The sequence below is a fragment of the Mya arenaria genome, chromosome 14 (assembly GCF_026914265.1).
Source record: "Mya arenaria isolate MELC-2E11 chromosome 14, ASM2691426v1".
In the NCBI taxonomy this organism is placed as follows: Eukaryota; Metazoa; Mollusca; class Bivalvia; order Myida; family Myidae; genus Mya; species Mya arenaria.
This window is the reverse complement of record NC_069135.1, coordinates 16,461,814-16,484,070: the sequence shown is the minus strand read 5'-3', so window position 1 is coordinate 16,484,070 and position 22,257 is coordinate 16,461,814. Positions and strand designations below refer to the sequence as shown.

Sequence of the window (22,257 nt, the reverse complement as noted above, 5' to 3'; positions counted from 1 at the left end):
TTCAACAGTTTTATATATTTTATTGCATATTTGTTCATAACATCCAATGTAACAATTCGATATAAACATAAAAATCAACGTAAATACTCTCCTTTGATCTAATAATAATCTACAAATAACAATCTGGTATCATTATAAAAATTTCAAACATTGCTAAACCCTCACTAAAAAGTTACTTTGTACAGAAGATAATTGCATGTCTTATAATCAAATTACCGGTTTACTTTAAATATATTTTATTTATTTTTTTAGTAAATGCAATATGGCATTATTTCTGTAAATGAAAGTCGTTTGTTATCTGCGATAAAGTAGTTCATAAAGAGTTTTATTGCACATATAAAACACACAGTTATGAGTGACTTAATGAAAATATTGATAAATAATTTCTGTGATTCAACCATTTTGTTTCCTTTAGTAGAAGCTAAACGGGCTTAACGGGGAAAATAAGATCCTTTGATTATTTCTCTATGTACAGCAGAATCATGGTTAAAAATGTGAAAGGTATGCCCTGGACTGGTACAGTAATCATAAAATGTTGACAAAGATACATATACATTATTAAAGCAGGGATCAATGCTTTAAGAGATAAAACCATTTGCTAAGTCTGTTATGTATACTTAACACACAATAAAATAACAATTAAACATTAAAAAAATCTTGATTAGGTACATGTCTATCAAACAGCATGTGTGATACATCTGTCTAAATTACAGCCTTTAAAAACAAAGGGGCTATTAACATTAAAACTAGTTTCTATCATGTTTAGCATTGTACCAGTTAACATACAGATTGTATTTACAAACATAACTGTTTGTTAAAATTATTTACAACTGTCCACTTGGTATTGTGGAAGTAAACAATAAAGCAATACACTAAGAATTCATGTACTTTGTGTTCACTTAAAGATTAAAACTAACAGCACCATAGCAATGTCAGTAGTCCACATGGTGTACCTTTTAATGAATTGTGTTTGTGTCAAAACATGAACAAATGTTAAAATACAAATTGTACTATAAAATAATATCACAATTATTGAATCATACGAGTTACTCTGACCAGTCAAAGCATTGTTAAACGTTTGATATTCTCAAAGGTGTAGACATTCCTTAATATTATAAATACCAGGGAAAGGATCTCTTTCTTATATGGCTGTATACGGCACACTATCTTGAAATACTATGGCCATGCAGAAAGCTACACCAATGGCAGGTCAAAGTAACAGGGTCACATGACACAACTGTAAGTTACATTACACTGCAAGTCACATGACCTGCCAGCAGGTTCCCACATATACATTGTAGCACACAGGCTACCAACAGCTGCTCAAACAAAACGAAAGTAGAATTGGTGTCTTTTATGTGTAATAACATATATTGTTTGATGAATGTATATATATTTATCTGCTACGGTGTCAAGTATGTGGTATAACCATCCTAGAACCCTCAATGAAATCAAGAACAAGGTCTTAATTTTGCAATTGCTACATAAAACATGTACACAAAAACTCTGTTTTCAGAAAATGGCATACCTAAAAACTCATCCATCCAACTAAATTATTTTTCTACTGATAATACAAAGTTTAATCACTCGTATACACAGTAATGCCATTATGACATACAATGTCTTAAAATTAAAACAACCATTTTATATTTAAATCCACTTAATCCTGGACATATTCAGAAATTAAAAACTACAGGCAAAAAGCCAAGAGCTATTTGTTTGACATTTTGCAAACAGTTTTTACAACTTGAATCTAAAGTAATTCATGAATAACATGGAATGTACTTGATAAAGTAAACATAAATGTTTTAGCAATCAACGAAAGACTTGGATCTCATCATTACCTACATTATGACACTAAATTACGGTACTAAAAGAAACATACATTGGGCTGATGAATTTTTTAACTGATGCTATAAGGCATGGTCAGACTTTCTACAGAGGAAGAAGTCAATAAAAGATTGAATGTTTTTGCATTGCCGTTCAACTGTGTATAAAAACCTTGTCAGTGCATATTTGATCCATGATGCGCTGACCGAATGTTTTCAAACGCAGATAAACCACAATTCTAAAATATCCAATGCTTATATTTACATGCATTTAAGTTTTACCTATAATGATCCCTCAAACTCTTAAAGTAACGCTTCAAAGAATGACGGAATCAATGATGTTATTTGTTTCCACACAGATGTAACATTCACTAAACCGCGATAAAATGTCAATTCATATGGGCTGTTTTAATAATACCAAAGGTATTCCAAAGATGTTTTGTTTGTCTGAATGAGAACGCAGCTGAAAGGACAAGGGTTCATCTTTGGAAGCACAGTAGGTGTGTAAATATGTATTACTGAGTTCATGATCACTACAGGAACATACACTAACTGAGGATGACTTATGGGTACCAAACAAAAAACATAACCTAAAAGATTTAAGTTTGGTTTGGTATGTTAACAAGACCATCACATGAGCAAAGTTCTTTAGTTTTCAAGAGTTAGCAGCTCTTCTCTATTCATTATCTCTGCAGCTGTGGTCAGCACAATCTTTTCGGGAGGGTGCTTTGGTTTACACAGACAGCGAATCTGTTACCAGGCAAGCAGGAGCCGGTCACCCATTGTCATGCAGGAAAACAAAACATTCACCAGCAATCATGGATACACGTATGCATACACATAAGTCTTTTCTTCATCAAACCTATAAAGTCTGACTGATGTAATCCATGTCTTCGTCTCGGTTGGGACTGACGGGATTAGAGGACAGCATAGGATCAGCTGAAAGTCCAGACGCTCCATCATCCATAATGTCATCCAAGTTTAAGGTGGTTGGGAGATCAATGTTAAAGTCTGCAGGAAGGCCATGGTCAGTTGAGATCAGCTCATGTTCCACCCTCACCTGCTGGTGATGTTGTTGATGGTGCTGTTGCTGTTGTTGCTGCTGGGTGAAATGATGAGCACTGGTGACTTTGTTGGGCTGCACGAGGGTGGAAATGCTGGTCGAGTCGTCATGGAAGCCAGTGTTCAGTCCCTGGGACTTCATCAGCAGCTCCAGTTGCTAAAACCCAGATTCATTTATTGTTGTAAAATATTTACAAGTACATAAACTGACTTTTAGCCTGTCAACTTATATTGTTAAATTTTTCATGAACTTTTAAAATTAACGACTAAAAAAATTAATTGTGATTTTAAGTTTAAATATCCAGTAACAATATTCAATCAATTGAATTAAGTGTCATTTAAAATCAAAATATTGCATTGAACAATGGTTTCTGAATGGCCAAGAAAAATGAGATAATTTTTTTTTCAAGCCTATTTTTTGATCCACTTAATTTCTGTACCTGTACGCGAAGCATCATTTTTCTGTTTTGCATTTCAGTCTGTCTCTGTTTTTCCTCCAGCTGGCGAAGTCTGTCCTGGTCCCGCCGGAGTTTACGGATATAGTCAACCGAAGCCTTCAGAATCGAACCTTTGTTCTGACGGAGGTCACTGCAAAACATCCAGCTTCTATAAATCAAGTTTCAAGCTTGATACAATATCATGACTCCAAGCTTGAAACAATATCATGACTGTTTCAAGTTTGTGTTGCTTAAGTAGGTTGTTTGAATATTACGTTAAAGGGTACTGAATTCATTTTGCTCAGTATTGACCACTTTATCTTTTGATTGCCTCCCTTAGACTATGAAGAATCTATTTCTAATGGAAAATCCAGTTAAACCTGAAAGGCCGGGCCAAAGTCGTTTTATGGATATCTGTTGAAAGTTATACAAAAAAAAGACTAGTTTTCACATGTTTTTTTCTACTATTTAAACCTTTTCAAAGGACGACAAAATAATGTTGGTGACAAGTCATCTGAAATGTTCATAAATGATACCTCAAGTACATGTATTACCAATTCAAGGGTTGTAAGCCTAATGACACTTAATTAAATTCCATTTCTAGTGTCATAAAGAGCTTTGTTGCTCTAAGCCTTTTAATTGCATTAAATATCACTGATAAATCATCCCTGTTATGATAGAACATCTGGTAAACAGTAAACTTACGGGTCAATAGACTTGGGCAGGAGAGTTCCCAACTCCTTGATCCTGTCATTGATGTTAAACCGCCGACGTCTCTCAACTGGAATAAGATACATAAAGGTACTTTATGCATGAGTGAAAAAGAGGGTAACAAATGACTGAATGATGGCTGATAAGCCACAATCCTTGATTTATTGCCATTAGAGAAACAGTGCTTTATCTTTACTGCATTTTAGGATTAATCCTTACAAGAGTGAACTATATGTAAAAACTGTGACTCGAAGGACTTGATCAGTCCTTAAACCAGCACATTTCTCCAACTTCCTGCCTCACTTACTCATGTTATGGTTGTCTTTCTTCTGTCGCTCTTTCGCCCACATTCTCGCGTCGTCCTCGGTGAGGTAGGGTGGTGTCATGATCCGTTGCCCCGGCAACATGCTGGGGGCAGACTGTGCTGTGGTTGTTGTTTCTGAGATGGGGGTGAACATATAGTCATTGGATGAAGGAATCTGTAGAAAAAACATTATGCATTAGGTTGTAAATATCAATATAATCAAACACAACAATGAAGGTATTCTTTTAGGACCCATTTTAATAAATGATTTAGTCGTAACTTCAACAATCTTAAATCTGTAGGAAAATCACAGTTGGCAATAAGCTGTTTGTTTCATTTGTTTTGGTTTCTTTACCTGTGGTTTCAACTGAAATACTGTCTTAAGGGACAGTTTTATAAATAAATATTGAAAGTTTGTAAATATGATCTACAAATAATTTTACTATTATCTTCATTGTAAAGGGCCCCTGACTGAATACTGAATTTGAAAGTTTGCAAGTGACTTTCTGTTTGAGGAGAGAAGGGGGAGGTTGTTTATTTGCTTATAACAAACATTTACGGCACTTGGTATTGTTCCCCATTAAACTGACCAACCACAGAACAGTCTCAGACCCAAGACTTACTGTAGATGAAGACATCTGTACGAGGGAGGGTGTGATAAACTTGAGATCATCGTCTTGGTTCAGGTCCACCTGATCGAGGTCCTGTAGGTCATTCAGCAGGCTCTCAACCTGAGATGAAAACAAAAGTATGAGTGTAAATGGTCTGAAATAGTGAGTTTTTAGGATCTCCTGCACATTCACAAAAAAAACACATTACATATAACAATACCATCATGTGGTCTTTCTTCAAAGCAAGATAAGAGACTGTAGCAATTATTTACGGTACAATATTCTAAAAACTATCATATGATCTGTAAAACAAACACCCATATACAAAGCCATTACTTGGAAATACTGTATATTAGCAAGCTTTAACTTTGATCCATGAAAGAAAGAATTAAACATAATATTTTTAGGTTACCGTTTTTACAAGGTATATCACTCAGGTAAATTTTACCCGTACTCTTAGTCTCTATATTTATCAACACGAATTGTTTGATGCAAAAGCCAAATAACTTTTTTTACTATAACCTACGGGCGAGATTATAAACAATTTTTTTCTTAAACATGCTGGTATTTTCAGGATTCTTAAAAAAAAATTATTGTAAAATATTGTAAGGATTGAGGAATATTTTTGGATTTAACATTTGATCCATCACATGTTTTCTTCACATCCGATTAATGACTTCACTTTTGGGTATTAAAGTAAAATAGATTTCCCAAAGTCTTATCAATCAGAGAAATGGTTTACATTTTGCATTGTTTCAAACATCATCAATTTATCACATGTTCAAGTTTACCAAATACATATTTTGAATATATACAGTACCTACTTCCAGATCAAAAACTTCCCTACTTTCATAATTTTCAGGTTGAGTGTTTTTGAGTTCACAATTGATAACATTTTCGTTCTATATTGTTTTCAAACAGATAAACATTACTATAATGCTGGTTTCATTCTATGACTGTGTTAGGTGTTTTTATTTCCTGTATCCTGCATCAAACTGTTTATGAAAGCAATTCACTCCATTTTTCAAACAAATGATCAACATGAAAATTATGGACTGCTTTGAATTCCATTTTTTTCCTGCCAAATAATATTTTAACAACTGAGTGTTCATTTTCATCTCAATATCTCTGTTGCAGTGTTAAATTCAAGCTTTGCTTATCTGATAAACTTCACAAAATAGGTTGTTTGGCCCTAATTTTAATACTTAATCATTAAGAAGAGTGTTATTTTCAATCTTTGCAGGGGCCTAAAAAAAAATACATTTGGTTCGGGTTACCCGACCCTACCTACAGAATAGGCGCCGACCCTACTGTTTTTATAGTCAGTTTTAAAAATAAATGAAAAACTAAAATAAAAATAAAAATATTTTCAATACGTAGTTTAAAACCTTAAATGCTTACACAGAAGATAACTTAAACACCATTCCGACCACACCTATTTCTGAAAAGGATGTAACCCTAACCAAACAATTATTTTTTTTAGGCCAGATCCAAATCAAAATCAGTTTTTTTGGCATTTATGTCTTCAATCATACTACTGGAAATTCATTTGAATGACATCAAGAAGCTTGCCCTCACCTCTGACATACTAGTTGCGGTGCTGCTCATGCCGACAGACAGGGGACTGTCGGGGTCAACAGGAGCACTCCCGCAGTGGGGCTGGAGTTGCATTGACATGTCTGCACTGGACACCACCCGATAGTTGGGCATCGAGTGGACCGCCGATGGAGCACTATTGTGTGACTCACTCAGGTACGACTGGATCTGGGTCTTTTGCTTTTGCATCATGAAGTATTTGGTTGGGTTCTCGAGTTTCGTTTTCACCTAAAAGAAAAATGTTTCATTTACGATTTGGAAGCACAACCAGGTCTGTTGCAATTTTAAGAAACAGTATTCCTTTTAAACCTTTTAATTCTTATTTACATTAATAATAGGCTTCACTGATCAAACATGATTCAAAACAATATAGAAGGATTGATTTGCTGAGCTGACAACTTGTCAACATTTCCATGAAACGAAGCAGCCCATTTACCTCCAAGACTTGTGGGGGCACAGAGATGTCAGGTGCCTGTGACGGTGAGGCCTGTGGAGGCACATCGATGCCATTCGAGGGAATGTGCGACACCTTGTGCGACTGGGAGTACTGGCGTTCACGCTTCTCATCCTCTTGTGCCTGCGCCCGCATGAGGTGCAGCTTGAGGTTGGCACGCATTGGTGTCGACGCATTTTTTATCTCTGTTGTCTTTGGACTGAAATATACATTATACATAATACATGACATTGGAATTAGTGACCATTTCTTTTTTTCCACACTGATGCTTTCTCACGTTTATTTTTTACATCATATTTCACAAAAGCCAAGTCCGCGGAAAACTTATGTTCTGTGTTCTATATCAATTTACAGATGACACATGTAAGCCCTTAAATAAGTGTTTAAACATACACATAAGGGTACCTCCATATATTCATGAACATCATAGCACTTTATTTCTACTAATAAATGTTCAGTATGATGAAAGTATATATGCCTCTTGACAAAACGTATCTACAAGTGAATGAGTAATCAACATACGCTCTCCTATATTTCCCATCTTCTTTCACACACACCAGGAATTTCAGAACTTTTCTGTCCAACATTAGATCAGAATACACCATTATTCAAAGACTTATCCACCCACGGATCGTGCAGGTCAAAACCCAGACGAGCTCACTTATAGTATAACAATCATGCTAAACCGGACTTTTTCACACTAAACTTCCTGCTTAAACATAAGCAGAGCTAAATATCATTTGAAGTACATTATATTGTATTATCTTCAATTGTGATGGTAAACAATTAACAATCAACTTCTAAAACTGGTATAATTTGACTCTCAAATAAGACTGAACAATCTCTCTTGAAAATTGGCCATTTCCTTAGTCAGATTGTCATATCAAGCAGTCTCATTTATATTTGGACAAGTGTAGGACGAGTGTAGGAGTTTTAGATCCTATTTCTCAAGAAAATTTCAATTCGTTATGCTCGACTTAACAACCACGAACCTCAGTACTGCTCTAGGGATATACATGTTCACTATGAGCAACATGTTTTGAACAGCTTCATAATTAATCAGCCCACTTAAGACTTAAGACATGAACAAACATGACAATAGCAAACATGATGACTGGCATTAACAAGTATGTTCTTCCAAAATTCAAGTGATCTAATTGCAACAGTAATTGTCCCATTATGAATAAAGCATACTTTTGGGTCACCACTTCTTTGAAATATGGTTCACAAGTTCACACATGCTTAAATATTTATACAAAAATGACAATCAGTAATTGAAATATTACGGCAATTGACAATGAACTAAACATGAACAATTAAGTGATTTTGATTAATTGACATTGACATCAATATGAACAATTGATTGGCTCTGATTATTTGACATTGACATAAAGATGAACAATTAATCGACATGAACTTGGACAATTTCTTGACACAAACATAATATAAAAAAATTGACATTGACATAATCATTACCAACTAATTGACACTGAAATTAACATGAACAATTGACATTGACATTAACATGAAAACTTACTTGACAATAGCATAAACATGAACAATTAATTGACATTGACATAATCATTACCAATTAATTGGCACTCACAGTTATAAGAACAATTAATTGACCTTGACTTAAACATGAACAATTAATTGACACTGACATAAACAATTAATTGACATTAACATAAACATGAACAATTAATTGACATTTACATGAACAATTAATTGACATATACATGGACAATTAATTGACACCCACATTAACATGAACAATTAATTGTCATACACATGAACCACTAACCTACGAACAAGCTATTTCATGGAAGTATAGAGCTTGACACTGAAGCCTTTAGTCATGTTATGTATGTTTTCAATACTATTGATAATTATGATTGAGAATGAAGTTCATTGTAAAGCTTGATTAATGGTACCTTTTATCCTTCTGGACAATCCATGCTTTGGTTACAAGCATATTTTTGTGCTTTCTGATAATGAACTTACAAGAAGGCATCAAAAAAATTGTCCACACTTAAAATAAAGGTAAGTAAGCACTTTAACTCATTCTATGTTGTGCTTTATTTTTGTCTAACATTCCATAAAGAGGACAATATCTATGTTTCAAAAAAAAGTACCATACATCACAAAGACAATTATTATCTAGTACACAATGATGAATTAATAAGATCAAATTAGTGGGATACATAGTACACAGTTTAATGAGATAAGTTAACTAGTTCGATAACAAGAGATTAGGCCCCATCCTGTACCAACATCTTCAAAACAAGTCCAAAAATTGTTGACAATCAACCACATCTGTAACCACATTTGTTACGAGAGATAGTCATATATAGGACATGTATATATGAATGTTTATTGTACAGTTCTCAACCTGTTGTTTTGCCTGTCATCACTGGGTCTTTCATGACGATGAAACTTCAAGCTGTTAACAATCATACTTTTACCCTTGTCATAAAACTAATTATTTTTTCAAAGTCAACGCCAACTTCCAAAACATTGTCCTACTGATTCATATCAACTTGGAGGGAAAGAAGGTTTTGCTCACTAAAATAATCTCTCAATTCACAAGATTTACCAGATTTTAAATGTTGTTCTTAGAAATTAAGCTACTACATGTATGTTAAACGGCAATAATACCAGTCCATTTATCATTATTTTGAAATTGCTCAAGCAGAAACCTCTCTTCATATGCAAATATCTAGGATAATATACGTTATTTAGTTTTAATATATAATTAATGATCGAAAACATGACTTTGACTAAACATGGGCAAATAAGTGACATTTCATGATAACAATAAAATGTACATGTTCTTACTGATATGATATTGATATGATTATCCGTTATGATTTTAAAGGTAATAATCATTGTTTATTTGAGTAAGTCGGTAAGATATGCTTCTAGTGATGTCTGAACTTGATAAAGTATTTACAATCACAACTTACAAGGACAATTCAGTAAAAACATATAATATTCATGATGGTAAAACAGAACAATTTCATTCACTTATTGTGCATTCAAATCAAAAAGAGATCAGGATATACATATATATATTCATTGTTACCAATGTGTACGTATGTAATTGTTAAACACATTTCATAATCACCCAGTGAGCAGATAATGTTTAACATGTCTACAAAATAAAAATAAAAAATAAAAAAAATCATGTTAACATTCAATTTAATGCACTGATATATAAATTATGGGAACACAGTGGTCAAGCTTAGTATTGGAACCCATATCTGGACATTTTATCATATAGATCTCTATCATATTATATGCAGATCAAAACAAAAATCCATTTGCAGTACTGTACAGGTTCATTTTGCATATAATTTATGATGTATTGAAAACATGGGGTTCCCACAGAAAAAATACAAGCTCTTTAAAGGATGTCTTTTAACATACACCAGTTTTAAAGGTGCTGATAAAAACAAAATTCAGGTCACAAAAACATTCGAGAATTAGGTGACTGGACTGTACATGTTCTTTGTCCTTTTGTACGTACATGGTCTCCACGCTACTAACTTAAATATTAAATCATTTTAGAGTCCAAGACAATTGCCTAACCATTGAGCTTTACTTTGATTGGTATACGAGATGTTTACCACACTCAATTGCAGTATTCAGAATTAGTTTTGGATCAACAATGTAACAAGCCAAAATGATATATTACAGTTTTGACTGCCAAAATTGAAACAAGCCAAGCTAATAAACACTTACAGTGGTCGAAATTAGCGCAAGCCCTGCACTGGTAAAATGTCTTCCGGTCTTGCTCAAATTCTGAAGTTTATATAGCAGGGCTTGTTAAAAAATTTGATTCTATGCAATAGTATAAGAATTCGGGCTTGTTCATCCGAAAGCCTAATTTCAATGACTGCACTAAGTTTTTTAATATTGTAGCTTGAGCAAACCATTTTTTCAGTACAAAGTGCTGGACTTGGCAGCTCTGATTCCAACTTAATCACTGAAATAGGGTTGATGTAAGGAGGAAGTAATTGGACTGAACTTGGGATATTAACCATGTCCATGGAAACCTTATATCTGGTTCAAATTTGTTTTATCTGTGTAATCCCCCCCCCCCCCCCCCCCGTCCGAGTAATAGTGGGGTCTTTAACTTTCAGTCCAGTCAATCCCGGGTAAAATTCCCACGCTGCAAGGGCAAACTGCTGGTAAAATCCCCGCCAAATGCCCCTGCTGCAGTGATGTCCTAGGTAAGGCCCATTCCCCATAAAAACAAAACCACCACATTTACCCGAAGCTGAGGGGCCACCGGGTATGTAAAAACACGCCCCATTTCCCCCACTATCCCCGGAATACCCCATGGAGCGGAAGGTCCTGGGTTCGATACCTGGCTGCGAAATACAGAAAGACGTTAAAAGTTGGTAAAAGTAGCTTCCTTGTTTGGCGCTCGGCATGTAAAGGGTAGTGCTTGGAAAAGTGGTGTACTCAGTAAAGTTTTACCCCATGTATCGGTGCTTTACACTGAGCAGGTCAAAGAACCAAGGGGTATCCCACCACTGTCTCTACCGCGTGCTATCCCCTCAGCAAAAACAAAGGACCCCGTTGGAAATAAGTCTTTGCACTTTCACAGGTTATCCCAAAGTCTAAAGAAATACAAACACACGTGGGGGGCGTGGTCACAATTGACTGGTGCATTATTCTTACCATTAAAAGAACATACCAAAGAACCTAGTAGTAGTAATTGGATAACCTTATAGTTTTAATCGGAAAGAATTACAGTAATTATTGAATACAATAACAAAATGAAAATTTAAAGCGCATACGACGTGTTGTTTCAACATATACTGTAGTGTAGTGCATGACCCAATAAATAACAGGATAATTTAAGATTTTAACATTGTCACAGAAAAGCATCGATTGTAAAAGTAGAGCTTAATATAGTATTATATTTAACCGTAAACTAGACTATGGTCAGAAAACAAGAAAGATACGTGATAAAAACGTGTTGTACCTGAAAGTCATTGTGTCAATTGGTGACGTCAAACGTTCGCAAAACAAACAAAAATAACAAAATCAAATCATTAAATGTTACCTGGGCACAACTGTGCTCTTCAACTCATAGAATGAGCCTTCCGGTGTCTTATCATCCGTATTTAGAAGGCTGGCAAAGTCTATAACTATACCTGAATCTGACATTTTCAACAGATTTCAGAAGCTACGCAAAGGGTTTGCCTCGCCACCATGAACGATACTAAAAATAGCCAATTGAGTTACTTGCGAATCTATTGGTTAATACAGACCGCGTGTTTCTCTTTGATTTTGATTGGTCGATGTTGATGTCACTAGGATAAATATAAACGATGAGTAATAATCCTAGGAAAAACCCATTCAGACCGGCGTCGATAAAATATCCCAACATAAAAAATGAAATGGTAGGCTATTTTCAACTATACAGCGTAACGTATATATATATCTGCATTATCAAATAGTGCAAAATGGTATCCCCACAACGAACTTATTCCAATTCGTTTTATCTCTTCAAGTTGTTTTTGCTAATTTTGTTTTTCCCATGAAGGAAGCATGTAATGAAGCAAAACACTGCATCTTTGTATGTATTTTCATATTTACACATTGTTTGTACTGTATAGTATTTGGAGACATTAATGAAGTTTTGAAAGCCGATATTTCACAGAACCTTTCTAGCTCTTTCTTGGGTGGATCGATTCAGAGATAACAGTCATAACACCCTAGGTGTTATCATAACTATATCACATATATATCGTATCATATGTATCGTGACTGCAAACAAATAATGACAGCATAAAACGAAATGGTCTCGCCTTTATATTACTGGTGTTAAATCAACAGACAAAGTGTTCATAAGTTGTGTTCAAGCGGAAAACCTTTCTGGTCACTCATTAAAAGTGGAAAACAATGAGTCAGCTTACATATAACAAAAAAAGGGAAGTTCAGTACGTGCTTCATTGTCATTGACCACTTAATATACCGTCTCCGTGGCCTAGAGGTTAAGGCGTCCGCCTACGGAGCGGGAGGTCGAAGGTTCGAGTCTCACATGGGCTTGTTCTGACATGGCCGGTTGCCGACCCAGCAGCTAGTATAAAGCATGTTCAACATGTTCTTAAATAAAAATAATGATATGATATAACCATGTTTATTCTTTCTTCACATGTGTTATTAAAAGAATGAAAAAAAAAACGAACATGGACATATATGCGCCATATACACAGGATTGTCATATATGATTAATTACCTCCAATCAGAAGAATAAAAATAATATCATATTAAAAGACTTTAAACAAACTACGTATAATATGGCGGTATCAGTATTATTACAAATCCAATGTACCTACGGCACTATCATAATCTATGCCTATCAGTTTCTTTTTCCATATCCAAAAGTGAAAATACAGCACGCCGTATTAAAAAAATAACATCCGTATTATTATCGTTTTCCAAACCCATATCAGCACAGAAGCGTGTGTTTAGTGCTACATTTTGCAGAAAAAAAAATCAGGAACGTTATACTTTATATCCTAAAAAAAATGATTTCAAATGTATTCAACCAGTGCTGATTTGCGTTCATGAAAATGCACTTCATCATTAATGCGATTGATTAATGTAGTCATTTCCAACATGGAAATTACGGAAAAGGTCGTATAAAATCTCATTGCAGTATCGTTGGTTTAAAAAAAGCAGCAGTGCGTTTAAAGATGGAAATTATCAAAAAAAGACATATAATTATGGGAATATTTAATCGGAACTTGGCCATTTTCCACAAAAAAAAATCTCCCAAGCAATCTCTTACGCAGTGATTTCCCATGACAAGCAGGAATATATCTCTTTCACCAGGAGCGAGTTGATTACACTAATTCGAAAGTGCCTTCTCATTTTCACATGCCTGATTTCTTTTAATTAACACACGACCTTGGTTATACCATCTCAGGCCATTGGCTACCTTCAATATTCGTATTTATATATGTTTTGAAACTGAATGGTTTGTGATCTATTCTACTTGGTCTCTTTTTAATGTTTACATTTTCACCACATTGTTTGTCCTTGCACACCGGATAATGTCAATTTGGTCAATTGACTATAGAATATATAGGAAATAAGAATAGAAAACACACGTCTGAACCGGATTAAAACTAAAGAACAAGTGAAAAAGGCACCAAAATAAGAAGGGCGGACAACTGAACCTTCGGTAATGAAAAATAGTTCCCTCCCTTAATTTGTTAAATTTCAATTTGGTCAAATTAAATATAGAATATATTTATAGGAAATTTGTTTAGTGGTGTCTGACCTCGAGGATGTTTTCGATGGAAAATGGCCGAGGAGTTCCGATTGAGGATGCTTTTCTGAAGGCCTGTGTCTTGACTAGCCTGTCTTACGTCTTGTCAGAGACCGGTCTCGGCGGAAAAGCTGTTACAGAGCGAACTCGATGTGAGTACAGGGCGTCATAATATCGGTGAAAAATAGTAATAAAATTCGAAAATTAACTATGGCTAGTAATTGGTAAAATTATCTTTAAGCTTAACCAAAACCCCAATGAAACATTTCATGCCGTATACATTTCGGATCTGAGAGAGCGTTCCCAAGTTAAGCCCCCTCCACCATCAATTCCCGTACCGCGCCTGTGTCATGTCATAATATCCCCTTTTATTGACATGTGTACTCTCCACATGTATATATCGGCTCTATTGATGTCTATTGATGCCAGAGCGCTTCACCAACCACAGATTTATTTATGCTTACAACTTGGCAGTGGACACAGTAAGGCTATTTTTCTTTTGAAAAACAGAAAAAAAGAGACAAGCATCCGAACTAAGCAAAGACGAATTTGGCTTGATAGGAATTCATCTTCGCAAAAAGTGAAGGACAAAGGATGGTAAATCACGAAAACAGAAAGCCCTCAACAAGCGTTTTGAGCAGTGCAAAAAGACCAGAATGTTTCTTGGCATCTACATATCAGCCCTGGAGTGCCTGAAAGAATACTTCGTTCTGTTTTAAGAAAAAAACAGCCCATGGACCACACTCTCCATGAGTGCCAGGTGAACTTGCTGAAGCAGTGTCTATGTTTCTTTGTTAGGCCAGAGAAGATTCCTAAATCTGTGAAGAGGTTGAAGAAATTCGAACTGTTTGAACAATTCGATAAATAATTTTATGTTTGCATAAAATTTCATATATACATGTTCATGGGCTTTGTTACCCATCAGATATAAAAACAACAACAACAGAAAGCCCACGTGGTTGTAGAAGTGTTGGAATCTTTGCCAGACGGTTTTGTGATATGTTGGGCAGTGCTTTTGAAAAAAAATGCCCATCACAACAGCACCAGAGAAGCGTATCTTCAATTGACCTTAAGGTGCGTGGACACAGCTTTGCCATCTGTCACCTAAAGGAACTACCGAGCCAATTGAAGATTCTCACAGACAATGAAAATGAGCTTTCCTTGAAGGAGCTATTCAAGTTTCAGATTGATCCAACACTGCCGCAGTTCACAGAGCCAACCAGAATGTACTATTGGATGGCATCAATTACTGATTACCCAGATATGAAATAGGTTGCACTTACAGTTTTGTGTTTCAATAGTTGAAGGTGTATTTAACATCATGAGTGATATTACAGACAGCACGTCCAGTAGATTTATACACGGTGTCAATGCTATTCAGAACGTAAACTATGCCTTGAAAACAAAGAACACTATATAACTGTAAAATACGTTGACAGAGATGATGTTCTGTACACTCCTTGTTGGTAGAATGAGAAAGGCTGGAAATATGAGGTAGTGAACAGAATAAAAAAACGAGAGACATTAGCTGCCAGACATGGACAACTTGACACTACAGAACGAGTGATTGGAACCAAAATCAAAGCAATAGAAATAATGTCGGAAAACGCGAAACGGTCAAGAATTTTGCACCCTGAATACATACATGAGATGAAAACATCATGATCTTTTTTAACCCGGCCAAATGTGTGTTAGTTAACTCGGCAATAATTTATTAAATGTGCTGAATGTATAGACATTGATGATACCATGGTGTTAAGTTATGTACGTTTTTTGTTGATTACCATTTGTCGCCTTAATTTGTATTAGTTTCTCACTAATATACTTGTATATTCATATTACTATGAACAGGGTTCTCATATAAACATTTGGCAGTCCCTGAACTCAAACTACATGTACTAGGTGACTCCCATATTGAACTGCTATAGGTGAAAATTGTCATGCGCTGGATTTTATATCCTTCTGTACTTCAATAATGATCTGTATTCAGTTTTGTGGCAACATTCATACTTGATAGTGCAACCCAAACGCTCAGAACTGATAAGTCTAATGAAACATTAATTTTGATAGTTCTGCTCAAGTGTTTGTGTCATTGTTTTATATTTATATACATGCAGCTTCAGTAAAAACTAAGCGTCTTGTATCAGAGTTGCAAGAGCGGCTTCACCAATCCTGAGTTTACTTCTTAAATACGGGATTATTAAGTAAATGAATCGTATTAAAACGCCTTTTGAAACGACAAAGTCTTCAAATATAGTCATCCTCGGAATGGTATGCGTGGCAAATAGAATTAAAACACAGTAAACATGGATGTTTAGGCACACATGCAGATCGAATTTCAGAAGACTTTCAAGTATCTTGAACTAATTAAGCAAATGTGCAAACAAACGAGAAGTACCGAGCGTGAAGTGACATCCACTTGTTACGGTTTCTGAGTTTGTCCGAGCCCGAACGAAAAAAAAAACGTAGCAGAGGAAATGAATACAAAATTCTTCTTACACATTTAAGCTTTTCAAGTTGTGTTTGTTAGCCACATAAATTATTACATCATTAATAGTCCACGTCTTAAAGTTAAACAACAATATAACTTAAATTTCATCCGGCATTATGTTTTTGTTTGTTAAAGGTATACCGACTGCCGGGTAGGTCTGTTTTGGACGCAGATTATCATTTATGCAATTTGACTATTAATGTGGCAACATTCAATACGCAATATTAAAAACAATAATATTACGTTGTTTTTAATGTTACGGTATGTTATGAAACACATTTTCACACCTAAACCACCGTCAGTGCGCCGAACCTCCCCCTTTTAACAAGTTTCAACAATACAATGCAAACAATCAAGAAGTGAAAATTATAATACAAGGGCACGATCGCAAACAACAGCTAAGTGTGGATTAGTCCTCTTAAAAAACAATTACCGTTTGTGGTGTCAATCTGAAGAACACAGAAAACCATCCTCGTCAATAGTTTGCATTAGATAACCCTTTCATGGGTTTTAATCTACCCTAAAAAATCGTACGTCAGTTGAAAATATGCAGCATATCAGCTCTTGAGTGCGCACTGAAACCAGCATTAACTTGCCACTTTGATTTCTGTATTAAGGTAGTCCACCCATATACATGTAGTATTAAAAGCTTTGCTTTCCGTAATCATGGCTTACTGGCCGTAATGTTACAGCTTGATTCCATGTGACCCTATATGCGATATTGGTATCATTGTTAAGTGTTAAGTTTGGTTGCTGATAAAAAATATTATAAGTTAAATGGTTTAAAAAGTGTTAACGCTCATTTTTGTGGCGTATGTTTTTGTATTTTATATACTATATTTCTATTGTAATCGAAAATCAAAAACACAATTTCGCAATATTTACCGTTTGTAATATTGTTTGGATTAAATATCATAGGTATTCTTGCCCTGTGTGTTTTTTCCTTCTTCAAATAAATCCAAATGTATGCACCCATGATGAACGAGGCATTCACGTTTATAGGATTCTTCATAAAATACACTTACATAATGAGAAGGAAAAAAGGTGCTCTGTTACTCGTCAGTGTTAATAACTTTGATTGACCGGGTTTACACGAATGTCGTGAATGTCTTAAATGTCAAGGATGTCGCGGATGTCTTGAATGTCGCGGATGTCTTGAATGTTTCGAAAGTCGCGGATGTCTTGAATGTCACGAATGTCGCGATTGTCTTCAATGTCACGAATGGCGCGGAGGTATTGAATGTCACGAATGCCGCGGAGTCTTGAGTGTCACGAATGTCGTGAATTGTGTCATTTTTGCGAATGTTTCGAACGTCACAAATATGAATGATGCTCAAAGCTTAACCAATGTATGTCGTAAGTGTTGTCTAGACCTGTTTCTAAATGTCTAATTTAATATGTTCAGCCCACTTCAAACCGTTAAAGTAAAATAATCATGAACATATGCATGCAATTTGTCATAATCTAGGACAATTGCAGACGATGTGAAAAAATGGAAGCATTCCTGTGTCGGCCAGGATTGACGGGCAACCACCAGCGCCGTCGACCCGCCCGCATGGCCAAGATTTCGAATTTAGGCCAAGTGTATTGTAAGACCTCATGTCATAACAGCAATCTGGTAGGTGCTGGAATGGGGTGCAGTCTTTGTATGCAACTGTTACTTTTATTATGAAATGCGTTAGAAATGATGGCCACACAGGATTATGACCAATTTGTATGTATTTATTACTTGGGGTGGGGAGCTCTTTTTATATGATGGTAGACTCTATATGTGGTCGTTCAAAACGTTTTATCAATATTTGAATTTTGTATCCTGATCTGGGTAATAATTACGAACGACAAATCTACGTGGACGTTTTCCGCAATGCTGTAATGTTAGAGCATCGTCATTCCGTGCTTACTATACGTTGACCAACGATAAGAATTATTAGAGAAATTTCATTTATCTTAATCTGTATGTATAAACATTTAACAAAAAGCTGTTTACATAACGATTAGTAAATTCTTGATAGTTTTTAGTGTTCGTTGACTTTCGAGTCCATATACAATATATATACAATATCTCTGTCTTGTAAATGTCCCCCTCTTTTTATACAGAAATGCACATCTTCATGTGAACATATAAGTAGTAATGTTTATAGACTAGAAAGTATTAAGTTGATTTGATTAAGACATGATACATACAAGCGGTTTCAGGGGGTAATATCGTCCAAGTTTACTTGCTATTTTAATACAGGGGGGAAATGCGATCAAAATACACCATGTCGGAGAAAAAATTGTTAAAGCTGCACTCTCACAGATATACCATTTTTACACCTTTTTTATTTTTTGTCTTAGAGAGAGCAAATGTTTGTGTAAATATCTGCAATCCAAGGATAAAAGATTGCTGACAAAATATCAGATCGTAGATTTTCATATTTCTGTTCGAAAATTAATGTTTTATGGCTTAAACTGTTACTAACGGTTTAAGAAAAATGCATAAACATCAATTTTTGAACTTAAATATAAAAATCTGCGATCTAATTTTTTGTCAGCAGTCTTATATAACTGGTTTCAATGAAATTTCGCAAAAATTAGCTCGTTCCAAGACAAAAAAATACAAAAAAAACCCCAAAACGTTCAATCTGTGAGAGTGCAGCTTTAAATCTTTCGAGGAGGTTACCTCCACATACCTCGCCAACACTTTAATCCAAATTTAAATTTCGGCTTTGAGGGAGGGACGTAAGTCGAAAACCTTTGCCCCTAAGTTAAGCCCCCTCTAACGTAAAATCCTGGATACCCTTCTGACATAATGAAATGAAATGAAATGAAAAGGAGTGACTGATATTTGAGTGATAATGATGATGATGACGATGATACCAACTAGGCTGCTACTGCTGCTGCTGTTGTTGTTGTTGATGATGATCATCAAACATCCGCGAAACGCCATTGGATGACATAATGGCCAATCAGAGTCATTTGTGCGCGTAACATTTTAAAAAGTCAATGAGTGCAGTATGGAAACTTTCTTTAATCAGTGCTATAAAATGTGGCTTACGTGTCGTCAAAATACACGCACCCTGTACTCAACAGAGTGCAGTTCTTAATAAATTATGTATATCCGTGTTTGATAAACAGATTTGGTTTATTAAGAAAAGGGAAGTTGGAACCAAGTATATGGCCATGCAAAGTGATCACTCACTGTTAACATCATGCCATACTACCTACGCTTTATGATGAAACAACATTTACCAATTAAATATTGACCTAACAATATATTTACATGCCACTATGTGTATTCCAATACCCCCCCCCCCCCCCCCCTTAATTACGCATATTTAGTTTTAAGAAAAAAACAATCAAAGGACGTTCTGATACAATGAGTTTAATGCCTACGTAAAATATATATGCCCTAGAGGATGTACTCGGAAAATCACCAGATAATTGTCAAAGTACATGCCAGTGCCAGTGGACATACAGTCTTGCAACTGATTTAATAGTTGTTGCATATATACAAATCAGCGCTAAATACGTATGTACATATGGTTATTGCTTGCCATAGAACTTAGAAATGCCTATTTTGTCTACGAAATATTAGCTTGTTTTAATTCCCCACTCTCAGTCGCAGATTCCCGGCGATTCTAAACAGGGACTGGCGTATCGATATATTGGGCACACGCGATACAATATAACACGTTAACGTTTAAAGAGAGGGAAATCAATGATGCTAGGATGCCAAAGCTTCTTCTGGTAGTATTCAACTTCCAGGCAGTTTTAACGATCGCTTAATACAGCGAACACAGAAGATTGGTTTGTTTCAAGGTCATTTATACACTACACTAGTTTAACCATACCAAAACCATGTGTGGGCGATGGAGTGCGTTACGTCGATGCCAAAGTGTGCTAGTTCTTCATACAGAGTGTTTCTTACTCTGGCGTATTCAATATTTCGATGTGACATTATGTTGAGTAAAGGTCATGAGTACTTCGATGTAAATACAACGTCCATCTGATCACCGATAGTCTCTATCTCCCAAATAGAGGTCACTGAATAAATATCATGATATGAATTCGACGCAATGTTTGTATGCGTTGAAAATCTAGAACAAGAAATTTTCGTTCTGAATAAACAGGAATGTGACCACAAATTAAATACGCTCATAATGAACCATTGGGTTAGAGAAAATATATATCACACACATTACGCTTGTAATTAGCACATTGTAGTAGTTGGTCAGTAAGGGAGTCTTACCTTTTGACGAACTTTATTTTCTCTATCCGTCCACCCTTTACTCCCGTGAAAGCACTGCCAGAGCTGCTAGTCTGTGAGAAATCATTTCCAGGGTTGTGCTTGAGTAAAGATCTTGGTTGATTATTGAGCAAACTTTTCATCATCACACTATTCTCCTTTCCACTCGGGTCCTTTTTCCGACGTACGACTATCACAGTTTCCGATGGGTCAAAGTTAAAATGGGCTGCCTGACTGTCCGTGTGTTCGGTTGGAATCCCGGGGCTGACGCCCCCACCCGCGGATATCGGGCTCTTGGCAGGCCCTTGGGGGTCGGGCGACCCCCCTGTCACAACCATTTTTCAAAGTGTTTCGTATGTCCACCTGCTCACAAAAAAATCACTTTTTCAATATTTCCATGCAAATATAAGCGGGTTTGCTAATTAACTACTAGTTCAACGAAGTATACTGTGCATCTGTTGTTCATTATTAAAATCATCTTAAGCATTGTGAATGTGCTCACTATCTATGATATTAAGCAAGCTATCATAGTTTTCACATCGCGCTCCTACGTTGACATGCATATTCAGCCTAACCAGTCGCTTACTGCCCGGCAAATCTGCCCCGATGTCTTTCCAACGCTAGAAATTTATCAATATAACGCTAGTACAGTAGCCCAGCGGCACAGGAGAGTTTTGTTGGTACCAGTCAAATTGGGTGATTGTATTCGATTGAAGACAAGCTGGACTTCGGATGACCAAGTTACCATTCCACTTAAACCACTTCGTTATCATTGAGGCTCTTGATTTACACTGATTATTCTCGCAACGCATTAACTCTTAATATCCTCTAATATCGAGATTATCCTATAATTCAGACACTAGTTTTCAAATGATATAATAAAGTATTCCGAGGTTTAGTTGTTATTTAAGTACAAAACCTATAAACTAGACACTTATCACGACTGTGTAATACTAAGTAATACATACTTAATTTAAAATATCATGAACTAAAATATCGGCCCAATGTCTAGTCAAAATCACGTTTCAAGTATATCGTATGTCGATGATGAAATATACAAAACTTACCATTTACAATTTACGTAATTTTGTTTATGTCACATGAGAGTGGTGCGGTGTTGTCTCGATTATTATTTATATTTATTAACTCATTCCTGACATCACATAATTATATAAGCCTCTCAGTATAGTGCAGATATATAAGCTCATATAACTAACGTATGATATACATATAGTAGGTG

The 22,257-nt window shown here is 35.5% G+C and overlaps 1 protein-coding gene across 5 annotated transcripts; it reads right to left on the bottom strand.

Annotated features, from left to right (window-relative positions):
- LOC128218199 (transcription factor EC-like) lies at positions 1-21,865 on the bottom strand. 5 transcript variants are annotated; one of them, XM_052925792.1, is made up of 8 exons: positions 21,021-21,865; positions 6,987-7,203; positions 6,533-6,778; positions 4,967-5,074; positions 4,347-4,518; positions 4,034-4,109; positions 3,332-3,497; positions 1-3,048 (listed from the first exon to the last, which is right to left on the bottom strand). In XM_052925792.1, exons 1-8 carry the CDS (start codon positions 21,353-21,355, stop codon positions 2,692-2,694), a joined length of 1,677 nt encoding a protein of 558 aa, XP_052781752.1. In that variant the 5' UTR covers positions 21,356-21,865; the 3' UTR covers positions 1-2,691. The 5 variants fall into 5 exon arrangements, with proteins under 5 accessions (XP_052781752.1, XP_052781753.1, XP_052781754.1 ...); XM_052925793.1 differs by having other exon boundaries at positions 3,332-3,479; positions 21,021-21,664; XM_052925794.1 differs by lacking the exon at positions 21,021-21,865 and adding an exon at positions 12,082-12,242.
- Between the last annotated feature and the right edge of the window lie 392 nt (positions 21,866-22,257).